Raw genomic sequence first — 13,489 nt, 5'->3', positions numbered from 1 at the left:
AAGATTCTTTCCCACCTTTACTATCTTTGTGGGGTCTTCGAGCTTAACCTCCTCAAGCTCGTCTAGAGGTTCGAGGTTAGACCTTTCTTCTATTCTAGGGTCAATCTCTTCATCTATCTCAAAGACCATCCCATCTTTGTTCTGAATAATTACAAGTGCCTGTGCACTTGCTTGCTTCTTTCCCCTAATTGAGATGCTATAGCATTACCTCCCCGCCAGCTGGTCCCCTTTCAATGTCCCGATGCCACTAAAAGTTGGGAACTTGATGGCCATGTGCCTAACATATGACACTGCCCCCAGTCCAACTAGGGTGGGTCTCCCGAGCAGTACATTGTAGGCCGATGGGAGGTCCACAACAAAAAATTCCATCATCTTGGTTACAGAGACTGGATAGTCTCCCAAGGTCACAGGGAGTTTAATGGATCCCATTCAGGCAATCCCTTCTCCTGAAAAATCGTACAGTGTGGTTGCACATGATTTTAGGTCGCGAAGCGCGAGTCCCATCTTTCTAGAGTGGCTTTATAGAGGATATTCACCGAGCTCCAGTTATCAATCAAGATTCAGCGTACCCTCTTGTTCACGAGCTGGAGGGTTGTGACCAAGGGTCGTTATGGGGAAACTGGACGTGTGATGCGTCCTCTTCAGTGAAGGTTATGGGTTGGGTTTCAACCCTTTGTTGTTTCAGAGCTTGTGGTTCAGGTTTGTAGGGAGAACCGTCGCTTGTCTTGAGCTCATTTACATATCATTTTTGGGCATTCTTGTCCAATCCAGCGATATGAGGTCCTTCCGAGATAGTTATTACATATTCTCCATCAATTGGAGGGGGTCGTTCATCTTCTCGAGCTCGGGAGTTACTGTTTTGGGTAGGTGGTACAGCCGCTGCCCTTTGGCTTATGGAAGCTTGATTGAGATTTTAGTTTCTGACGTACTTTCTGAAATAACCCCTCGAGATCAAACCTTCGATCTCGTCTTTCAACTGTCGACACTCATCGGTTGTATGTTCGATATCTCGGTGAAATCTACAATATTTATTTGAATCTCTCTTTGCTTTTTGGTTCCTAATGGGGTCCGGTCGTCTAAAGGGGACCTCGTTTTCATTAGCCAGGTAGATATTCTCCTGAGATTCGTTGAGCTCGGTATACACCTTGTATACAAAGAAATATCTGTCCCCTTTATTCTTCTTCCCTCCATCTGCATGGGGTTATTCCCTTCATTTTTCTTCCTTTTAGAAGGGTTATCCCCAGGGGGTTTCGAAGTTGAGGGGTCTGCCGAGGTCGAGGCAGAGTTCATGTTTGTCGTTGTAGTTACAGGCTGATAGGTCATGTTCAACGCTGACCTCGCCTTTTCTACACTGACAAACCTCTAGGCCTTCCGACTGAATGTAGTTAAAGACCTGATAGGTTTCCTTTGTAAGTCTTCCCAGAGGGGACTTCTTGGCATTACGCCTGCTCGAACCGCCATCAGGTGACCACTATCGTCGACATCTCGAGCCTCAGCCACTTCTAAGTTAAACCTCGTGAGGTAACCTTTTAGCTCATTTTGTTATTGTCGGGCGTTGGTTAAGGCTGAGGCCTCGGGCCTAATGCCAACCATAGCCTTAATTTTTTTTAAAGTCTCTAGACAATTGATCCCAAGATGCGATCGAATGCCTTTTAAATTTCTCAAACCAGTTTTTTGCTGGTGCTGTAAGTGTGGCTGGGAACAACATACACTTGAGCTCGAAACCCACATTGCTGACTCGCATAATAGTGTTGAACGTGCTCAGATGGCTATATGGATATGAGTTTTTGTCAAATGGCAGGACATGAGGTATTCTGAATCCCTGAGGGAATGAGGTGCTGGAGATATGTAGGGCAAGAGGCTCGAGCTCTTCATCCTTCTCCCTGCTACGCTCGTTTTGTAAGAGTCTGAATGCTCTCTCCAGTTGTTCAATCCTTTCTTGGAATAAATCCACGGGAGGTCTAGTCTGGGCCTGAGGGGGCTGGTTATCGTTAATAAAAGCTCCAGCTCCCTGTCTCGGTGCAGGGTTATACACTGCTGTTTGCGGCCATTCAGATGGTCTCGCAGATCTGGGTTTGGGGGATTGTCTCTACCCCAATTTTGGTTTAAGTGTTCCCGCAGATCAGGGTGATTCCCTCGATTCCTCGCATGCCTTGGTTCCATGTTGTAAATGCTCACGGACCTAGTGTAATACGAGCTTTCACTTTCATAGCTTGCAGCTCGGTGATTACGAGGTGGGTCCCCTGCTGGCCTCCTTGTCCCAGCAGTCTGCGATCTTGACATTTGGCTTCCCGTAGGCTGAGGAGCCCTGCGATATCGGGTAGCTTCTCTTTCATTCCCTTGTCCATGCCTAGCCCGTCAATTTACATCTTGATGCGTAGGTCGTGGAACTTCTTGGACTGGCGAGGGGTGTCTTATTGGCGATGGTGGGTGTCTTATGGGAGATGGTGGCTGTCTTCCATTGCCAGGCCTAGATGGTCCCGAATTTTCCCAGTCAGGCTCTGGGTCGTTCTGCACGGCATCAGGATTTGGGTTCCAAGCCACTGAGGGGGCTCGATTATTTCCTGTTTCTGTTTCTGCTTCTGTAGTCGGGTTGGTAGTACCCTCAGCCCGGTTACTCCTCTGGGGCCTTGGATGAACTAGCTGGGATGCTGGTGGCGGCACCTGCTCTGCCCTCCTGGCGGCCGTGCTCCAACGAGGATGTCCCCTAGTCCTCCGAGGAGGTGCCTGGGCGCCAGCAGCTTGTCTGGCCAACTCTTCACTGTGTTTTGTTGCTTCTGCCAACTGTTTGTGCAATTGGCAATTTTCAAGTTCCATAATTGGAACATATCTTTCAGGATTGTAATACATATCCTCGTCAGGTCTGGGGGCAGGCGGCCCTCAAGAATTGGATGAATCACTCCTTTCTTCAGGATTTGGATCCACCATGGGCTGGTTTCCAGGCCGTTGTGGGTAATCTTCAGCATGCGGGATCTCTTCCTCAGGTATATTGGGCATTGGTCGCTCAACCGTATTGGGGTTACTCGCTGCGACCATTGATGATTTGAGAGACTCTTTGACTAAACAAGCTCACGACTTGTTTAATAGCTCTCAATGAAAGCACCAAACTGTCGACGCCATTTTTCGTCAACTTAGAAAAGAAGAGCAATTAAAAAAAATATACCAGAGGAAATAAATACTATGGACACGATTTTTATGTGGTTCAGTAGTTAAAGTCAACCTAGTCCACGAGTCTATGCTATTAACTTCTTGGGATTCGCTGATAGCTTTTTGGAAGCAAATGACTAAAGTTTTCCCAATATCAATTTTTCTTCCTCCTTACAAATGAATTGTCCCACAATTTATAGAGTGGTTTACCGAATTTATTCCCACAGATTTCGGGGAGTTATTCTACAAATCAATAAAAATAATGCCATTAAATGCACACAGTTATCACCTACGCGGTAATATCCCATGATATTTGAGATTTAATAACAAATTACATAAAATCCCTTAAACATAGGGATTTTTCAACAATGAACATGTTCACACATAGCTGACGAGCTTGGATGCTAGATTCACACGCTTTCGAGACCTTTTGCCTATTGCGAGCTCATCACCTTGGTATGTAGATGGAATCATCCTCTTCGAGCTTACACATCTCGAGCTCGATCCGTCTTGTCCGAGGGCAGGAAATAAATCAAGAAGTTTATACAAGTGTTGAACCATTGTCATTACGAGTTGTGAGCCTAACTTATAACCTTGGACCACCTCCGAGACTATGTTCTCGAGCTTACCAATCTGACATCGTCACTTACTGCTTAGCAAGACTGTCTCTGATTTGCTAATCACATGACGACTGTGCTAGTCTTGAGCTTACACCTTACGAGCCTGAGTTTCGAGATCAAAAATTCACATTCTCGAAATCTGGGTATAACATTAACATTTTGAAAAAACATGAGGTCCACAAGTTAATTTTTGTTACACCCAGATTTCGAGACTTGAGGTTGTGACCTCGAAAGCTGGATTTGTCAGGTGTGAGCTTGCGATAGCTAAAATACATGTTCGTAATCTAGACGCCAAATCTTCAAAGCAGGTGGCAACCTCGAAGATAGGTAGCCTCGAAGTCCTTATAAGCTCGAAAGACAGAACATCGGAGTATGTCCATTGTCGGGTAGCCTCGGATCAAGTGGTTCGAGCTTGGCATGGGTGTGAGCCCGGAATAAGGCGGCCTCGGTGGTATTTACCCACTCCGAGCTGGTCTTGGGGAATGTAATACAACTCGTAATTTACTCAGAGACCTAGACTGGCATGATGCTGATTGCTGATCTCGAACGGCTTAGTGAGTCACCTGAGGAGACGCAGTCCATGTATTCAAGAGATTTATTGTTGTAACTTCCCTACAATAAATGGATATTAACTAGTCGGTTATACGCCCCTGGTCTTCAAGGGACGTTTCCTTGTATATAGGAGTTACAAACTTTAAAGTAATTAAATTTATTAATGTACAGAATAACTTCCCGAAACGTGTGGGATTGTATTATGAGATCTCCTCTATAAATAGAGAGGTCATGTACCTTTGTAAATGACCGAAATTTTGTGATCTTGAGAGAATCTCTGGAGAATTCATCCCTGAAGAATTTTCAGAAATTTCCTAAGTCCTAATAACAAAGACTTGTGGACTAGGCAGAGTTAACTGCTAAACCACGTAAAAAACTCTCATTGTTTTACTGTGTTATTCTTTCCATAGTTTTTACTGTTTACGTGCTCTATATTTTAAGTTGACGAAAAACGGCGTCAACAATTTTAAACAATAAAAGGTCCAAATGGGTAATCGACTAAAATACAAGGTTCAAAATGGTGTGAACCCTTATAGAAAACCTAAATTATATCTATTTATATAATAAATAGAATTTACTTTTTATAAATAATTTTTAACTATTTGAATAAATACAGGTCCAAAGGTTAATTTTTAAAAATAAATAGTCAAAACGGGTAATCTGCCAAAATATAGTGTTCAAATAATCGATATATGTATTCTTATTTTTAACTTTTTGACAAAACTTGAGGTCCAGAAGTTAATTTTTAAAAATAAAGGGTCCCAACGGGTAATCGGTTACAATAGAAGGTTCAAAATGGTATGAACTTTTGACATAAAACATAAATTATATATAGACTAATTTTTCTATAAAATCATAATTTTATAGACTACGGTGTTAACTAAGTATCCAACTTTGTAAACATAAAGTACAATACCATACTAGCAATGCTGAAATGGCCTAATAAGTCACTTAAACACTAAGTATCTCACTTTTATTTTTTAGTATTGAAATTTCTGTCATTCAATAAAAATGTCTTTAAAATTTATTAAAATAATAAAATTATTTTTATATTTTTTTATCGAGCACACAGTACAATTTTTTTTTATATCTTTATATATATATATATAAAAAAAATGTGATTATAAAGAGTTTTTGATTTAACAATTTTTCACATAATCTTACAAATATTTAACAAAATATACATTTAAAACTAATTTAAAAAAAATATAAACTACATATTTAATTATTATATTAATATAAATTCAAATATTATAAAATATCACGTGTATATGAAAAATGTAGCTACATAAATACATAAAAAAGTAGAATAACATTCATATTCTATCAAGAATAAACAAGTTTCTTCTCTTATCACTTAGGTGTTCTTTGAAGAATATCATGGTCGAATGTTTTGTATCTTGAATAGAAATAAGTAGAACAGTTTGCAATTAAAAAGTTATCATTTTTTTTAAACTATAGAATGTTTTGATTTAATTTTTTAAATATGTTTATGTCATTATTTTATAATACATGACATTGTTTATTTATTTATTTAAAATTAATATGATAAGTTATATAACATAATAAAAATAAATTAATACATTTTCTAATTAAAACTAAGCTAACATTCTTTTACCTACATATATATATTTTGAAAATATAATAATGCAGATTTAATTATGAAATATAAACATTAATCCAAACTATTATGTTTAATTTTTTTTTAAAAAAAATCTGATATCTTCACATTTTATAAGAGAAAATATATTTTCATATGTAGGTTTTAGACAATAGCAATTTAAGTATTGAGATTTTATTTTTATAATTTCAAAAACTTTATTATTAACTGTTTTATCATTTAAATTGTACAGACTGAGAAGTTCGCGGTGCAAACTTTGTGGTGATATAAAATACTGAGAAAATATTGTATCATTCAATTTTGACATGGTGAATTTTCTCTCCTTTGCTTGCATGTAGTTTTTTTCTTTCGGGATTTTCACGTAAATCTGTGTTCTTTATTTTTACCATTCATTAATTGTCTATTATATTTTCTAGTTTCAACGTTCACTAAATAAACAACAAGATTGGAAGTTACAATGCTCTCTAATCTCTCTGAGTTTAGTACATAAACGTCAACTACAATAAACCCTCGACACTCAAACAATGTACTAAAACCTCTCCAAGAAACACTCACTCTGCTTCTCTCGCAATCTTGCTCTATTGACTTCTTTCTTGCTCTGATACCCAATCAAATGACTAGCACCACCAAATATATAGAGATCACATTTGAAAATCAGTTAAAACTGTTAGAGAGAATAAAATAAGACTTAAAAGAATAAGAGCAGCTAATGTCGTTTTTGTAGAATATACTTAAGTGACGTCGTTTTGGTCACAATGCTTCTATTCTTTGTTCTAAAATGACTAAAAATATGAAAGCTCAAGAAAGAGATATATTCCTAAGATACTGATTTTGTAATATGAATTGAGTTTGAGAAAACAAATTAGAAAATGGTCATGCAGAGAGGGAAGCATTATTTACCAAAACCTTGGTTGAGATCTTCATACTAATATGGGTCTTGCTGATAAGAAATAGTAAAACTGAATATAATTCTAGCTGTTCAACAAAAGAATAAACAAATCCACCTGGGGTGTTCTCTTTCTTCTCCCACTACCAATAACTTGCCTTGGCTATCAGATTTTGGCCAGTTTTACTTAGGTTTTTACCAAAGGACATAGCAGTATGAAATTGATCTGAGAAAATAGTCATATTTGTGTATTTTTTTTTTTTTTGAGTGAGTGACTTTGAGATATTTCCATCTACATGATAGTGGAGAGTTCGATAGAAGTAGGTCGTTCTTGGACCAAGCCAATATAAAACTCTTGTGTTTTGTAGTGCTTATTGTTTTAGTTTCTGTGATTGTGTTGTGTGTGATGATCATTGTTATTCAGCTAAAACGTGCTTGGAGCTGAGAATATCTTGTTTAATATCTCAATCTATCTACAAAGTATTTTAATCTATGTTTATGGTGTGTAATATGTCATCAAAAGCTGACTTAATCAGTACTTATTTATTTAAATTTTTTTTCCATCCGTGATTCAAGCTTGTTATGGGGACAAATCTTGGTGTAGAATTTCCAAAATTTTGGAATTTGTCATCAAAAGCTGACTTAATCGTTAGTGCCCAATTGACTTGTTGCATTAAACTTTTGTATTACTATAGCTGGTATTATTGACCAGAGTATTGCTTGCTGTGATCCATGATCATTTGCCTGGACACATTTATTTTGAGGACTTTAATTTCTTCATCAAAAACTTGCACGAAGTGAACCATTCGGCCTTAAAAAAAATAGTCTAAATAATTATAGCTGCACTGCTAGTATTCTTTCTGCTAATTACTCAGTTCTCTATCTCAAATGCTCAACTAAGGAACATCAATATTATTCTAGGCTCTTTTCTCTCTCTCTCTCTCTCCCTCCACAGTTTGCATTTAGTTTCTTCTACCAATACGGCAATGGATTTGCAGTGGGAATTATCTGGTTTGAGAACATACAGCAGAAAACAGTCATATGGACACCAAACCGTGATTACCAGCCTCACACACATTAGAAGACTTTTTTTTTTTAATTTTATTTAAAAATTAAATAAAGTTAAATGGACAAAGGAAAAAAAATGTATACACTTGCATAATATCTTTTACTGCGTCCGAGTGAATTCACCCCATATACTTAGTGCAAAATAAGTGTTGCTTCGAGTCTTAGACGATCACATGAGTGTGTTGAGTCTCAAGATCATGCTATAATAAAGCTAGAAATTATAAAATATTAATGAAAAAAATAATAAATATTTACTATTTTATATTGTGAAGCTACTAAAGATTACGAACCATGTAGTGTTATACCCATATTTTTTTTTATATAATTTTCATACGACTATCTGAGTACAAAATAACACGACACTCTTAGCTAGTTAGCAAGGAAGATCAAGTTGAAGCTAAGGAGGTGCTTAGATTACGATCATTATACCGATAGATCATATGGAGTTGCTCAAATGTAAGAAAACTTGATACTCGAGATTGATTTTTGTGTGGCATGGCCTCAAGTAAAATGGTGTACCCAGTCTGCAAGGTGCTCAAGCATTGGAGGACGTTCACCTGGTTGGTGCTTACAGTGCACCAGCATACTCATGCAAGGAAATACTTATACTAGCTACAGAAAGAATAGAATTAGTTACAAATCAGTAGCTATTCAGTTAACAACTTGTTAGCTGTTCTACCAACCACAACTAACTCAAACTAATTACACTAACTACTTCTAACAAACATCATAGCTGTTGAAACTCCCCCTCAAGATGGATTGTAGATACTCAACAAACACATCTTGTCCTTGAGGTATTATGCGTTGGAGAAGATGTCTACCATTTTCTCTTGTGTAGTTGTGTAAAGTTTTGATTATACCAAATTGGATCTTTTCCCTCACTAAGTGGCAATCCATTTCGATATGTTTCGTTCTCTCATGAAACACATAATTGACTACAATTGAGCTGCTTGGTTGTTACAATACAGCTCGAGTGGACCATTGTGAGTAATTTTTAGTTCTTTCAAGATGGAAAGTAGCCACACTATCTCACATCTTGTGTTTACTATAGCTCTATATTTAACTTTGGTAGAGGATCTTGAAACAATGTGTTGTTTCTTGCTTTTCAAGAGACCAGAAAACTACCAAGAAGCATACAGAAGCTCGAGGTAGACCTCCTTGTATCTTGACAAGCTGCCCAATCAGAATCAGTATAAGCTTTCATTTGTACCGCAAAACTTGCTGGAAATAATAGTCCTTGTCCAGGACATGTTTTGATATATTGCAGCAACCTTTGAGCAACTTTTAAGTGAGGAAGCTGTGGGACTGTAAGAAACTGGCTGAGCTTGTTCACTAAATAAGACAAATCTGGTCTAATAATTATTAAGTATTGTAGCTTTCCTGTGATTCTTCTATAAACCAAAGGGTCTTCAAGAACTTCTCCTTCATCTTGACTAAGTTTTAAATTTGGTTCCATTGGTATGCTTGCTAGTTTACATCCTAAGTAACCAACATCCTCCAAAAGTTGTAAAATAGAAGGCCTTTGAGAAACAAAAATTCATTTGTCTGAACGAGCTACTTCTAAATGAAGAAAATACCTTAAGTTGCTCAGTTTGAATCTAGCATTTGTCTTTGTCTTCAATGCCTCAACCTCTTCTAAAGTTTGCTCTCCAAAATCACATCATCAAAATACACCTAAAGAGCAATAAAACTATTGGCCAAGTGCTTAATAACCAAGGAATAATCAATAACTGAATGATTAAAATCTTCTTCCAATAAAGCACTTGAAAACTTTTCAAACCATTGTTTTGATGCTTGCTTCAAGCCATATAACGATTTTGCAACTTACAAACTGGATGTTGCGCCAACTCCCCCTTAGGACTATCCCCTTGAGGTAGAGTCATAAATACCTCTTCATGTAAATCACCATGCAAAATGCATTATTGACATGGAGTTGGTGAAGAAACCAACTACCAATAGCAACAAGAGCCATAATCTACTTAACAGTAACTAACTTGGCCACATGTGCAAAAGTATCAGTATAGTCGAGGTCCTCTTTTTTAGTATAACCCTTCGCAACCAGCCGCGCCTTATGCCTTTCCACAAAACCATCAGCATGATATATATATATTTTTTTTAAAGTTCATCAACCATAACTACCTCTCATTCAGGTATACCAGCTACTTGGGTGTAAGTCAGGCTCAAAATGACTAGAAATAGAGAGCACAATAGCTCAGAAATGAGAATACAATATAGTGTAATCAACAACTTTAGAAAGTGGATGAGATGTGATAGAACTAGGAACGTGAGATGCAGCAAACAAAACAAGAGTATTGGTAAGCAAAGAACAATGATAATCATTCAAGTAAGAAGGTTTTCGAATAGTTCTGGTAGGCCTTTGTGAAGATTGTAAGACAGAATCAGTAGGAGACAAAGGACTTTATCGGCACATTTAGTGAAACGCGTCGGCAAAAACAAGGACTTTTGCCGGCGTAAAATTGTGTCGGCAAAGGTCTATCAAATTTTTTTAAAAAAAGATCATACACTTTTGCCGGTGCATTTCACCTAACGCGCTGGCAAAAGTCAAACGTGTATTTGAGCAAAATGCACGTTTTCAAGAAAGTAGGTGGCTAGACTTTTGCCGGCGCGTTTTGTTGCGCTGGAAAAAGTTGAACTTATTAAAACGGTGTCGCTTTGACCTAGGGTTTTAGAACTGACTTTTGCTGGCACATTTTTAGACTTTTTCCGGCACAACGACACGTGCCGACAAAAGTCATAACGATATCCTCAGCCGCCCGAGCCCTTCTTCCCCATTTTTTTTTCTTCCTTTTCTTTTTTCTCTCATTCTTCTTCTCTTCTCTCTGGTTTTCTCTCTTTCCTCCACCACCCCACCAGTCGCACCCCCACGAGCTGCACCACCACCAGCCGCACACCAAGCCTACCCACCCCGAAGGCACCCCACCCCGACGGCCACCCCACCTCACCCCATCATCCGAGCCCCACCCCGACGCCACCGCGAGCCACCACTGTCGCCCCCCCCCCCTCCTCCAACTCGCCCATTGTAAGTTTTATAATATAGTTTTGTATTTTATTTTATTTATGTATTGAATTTAATTTTTTTTTTTGTTTCTATGGAGTCCCCGATCCACTACCGGAGCAGTCAAAGTAGAACCACTACTGGAGCGGAGCCACTTCACCCACTGTAATATTTTTATTTTTGCTTGTTAATATTTATTATATTATATTTTGTGATATATGTATTTTAGTTAAAATATGAACTTAAAAAAATCAGATTAATAATGTATGTTTATATTTTTAAATTATTTTATATTAAATGTGATATGTTTGTAAATATGTATTTAATAATTTTTTTTTGTATTAATAAAAAATATCAGTTTTGGTATATGTTTTTTTGTGGTTAAATATTTGTATATATGTGAATTGATGTATTTGTTAATGTATATATATGTTTTGTATGATTTGGGAATATTCTGGTTATATATGTGTTTAATTTGTAGGTTTTTAAATTTTTGGGATAGTTTGAAATATAGTCGTTATGCTGGCCAAATTTTGTTAGAGTTAGTAAAATTAATAAAAGTTTAATAATTAATTAAATAAAAGTTTAAGTTTAATTAAAAAATACATCAAAATAAATAATTTTTAACTATAATTTAAATAAAATAAAATTACCAATTATAATAATTAATAATTAATTTTAACATTAATATTAGAAGTTTTGTAATTGAAAAAAAGTTAAAAATATAAATGATTTAATAAAATATAATTAAGTAAAATATAAATATAATAAAATTATTATTAATTAAGTAAATAATCAAATAAAAATTGAAGAATTTAATAAAAAAAATTACAAAATAAAATTAATGTATAATTGAATTAATTTTAAAATAAAAGTAATAAATAAGTAAATGATTTAAAAAATTGTAATAATTAATAATTAGCTACATTTTCTTTGGTAAATATAAATAATTATTTTTGCCAAAGATATGATATTACTATCACTTAATGATAATTAGGGAGACAAACAGTCATGAAATATTTTGACTATCATTTCCCTCATTTTAAGACAATTATTAATATTTTCTGAATTATTTCGCTTAAAGATAGCAAGCGACAGAAGCTGGATGAGTGCGAGGAATTGTTAGTCTCTGGAGTATAGAAATGGTGTTAAGGAGTTCTTTGATATTGCTAAAAATCAGGTGAACGATCGTGGTTTGGTTCGTTGTCCGTGCAAGAAATGTGGGAATGTTAAGTTCCAGCCTATAAATGCAATTTCAATGCATTTATTCAACAATGGCATCATACAGTCCCACAAAGTGTGGCATTATCATGGAAAGGCGCTACCGCCGCCACCAGATGGGGTACGAGATCAGAATAGAGATGAGATAGCAGATATCCTAGAGGATGTTTACGCTGAAGATGACGTTCCCACTGGAAACTATAATAATCCTCCCCAAGATGATGTTCAACATCGCGACAAGTATGACAATTTATTTAATGAGATGTCAAGTGAATTGTACCCAGGTTGCCGAAAGTATTCCGCATTGAGCTTCTTGGTGAAGCTGATGCATCTGAAAGTTATTAACAAGTGCAGCAATCATTACTTTGATGGTTTGTTGGAATTGTTACTCGACGCTATGCCTGACGGAAATTTTTTACCTAAGTCTAACTATGAGGTGAAGGCAAAGTTGCGATGTATTGGATTGGGATATGAGTCCATTGATGCTTGCAAGCATGACTGTGCACTGTTTTGGAAGGAGAATGCGAATTTGGAATTCTCTCCAGTTTGTGATGAGTGTCGCTGGCAAGATAATTGTGGGAACGGGAAGAAAGTGGCTCATAAGGTCATGCGGTACTTTCCGTTGACGCTGAGATTGAAAAGGTTGTACAGTTCGAGATATACTACAGAGGATATGAGATGGCACTATTCTAAAAGGCCAAAGGAAGATGGTGTGATGAGGCACCCCACTGACAGTAAGGCGTGGAAGCACCTTGATGAGTTGTGCCCATCTTTCGCAGCCGAACCTCGAAATGTTAGGCTTGGGTTGGCTACAGATTGTTTCAATCCTTTTGGGAACATGAGCAACTCATATAACCACACTTTTTAGCAACCATATATATCAACTTGCTAAGCAACCATTGAAACTCGTAAGCAACCCATAAAATAACCTAGAAAGCAACTCTTGAAACTGTAAAAATCCTAAGCAACTCATATAGCAACCCTTTTTAGCAACCGTATATATTAACTTGTTAAGCAACCATTGAAACTCGTAAGCAATCCAAAAAATAACTCTTGAAACTCTAAATCTCCTAAGCAACTCATATAGCAACCTTATATATCAACTTGTTAAGCAACCATTAAAACTCGTAAGCAACCCAGAAAGCAACTTTTGAAACTCTATAGCTCCAAAGCAACTCATATAGCGACCCCTTTTAAGCTTGAAATTATTTACACTACAAGAAATAATAGTTTTAGAGGCGACTTTATCAGGGGCAACTATGTGTCGCCTCTAATATTCAAGAAATCAGGGGCGACACATCAGTGGTCGCCCCTAATATTTTAATAGTCGCCCCTGATAATGATATACTTTGACTAAA

General features: G+C 36.8%; 1 protein-coding gene across 1 annotated transcript; it reads right to left on the bottom strand.

The window, feature by feature from the left end:
* Positions 1–8,999: 8,999 nt before the first annotated feature.
* LOC133805571 (uncharacterized mitochondrial protein AtMg00240-like) lies at positions 9,000–9,350 on the bottom strand. Its single transcript, XM_062243751.1, has one exon. The coding sequence runs from the start codon at positions 9,348–9,350 to the stop codon at positions 9,000–9,002; it is 351 nt and encodes a 116-aa protein (XP_062099735.1).
* Positions 9,351–13,489: the final 4,139 nt, after the last annotated feature.

Source organism: Humulus lupulus, chromosome X (genome assembly GCF_963169125.1).
Source record: "Humulus lupulus chromosome X, drHumLupu1.1, whole genome shotgun sequence".
Classification (NCBI taxonomy): Eukaryota; Viridiplantae; Streptophyta; class Magnoliopsida; order Rosales; family Cannabaceae; genus Humulus; species Humulus lupulus.
This window is presented reverse-complemented; position numbering and strand designations above follow the sequence as displayed.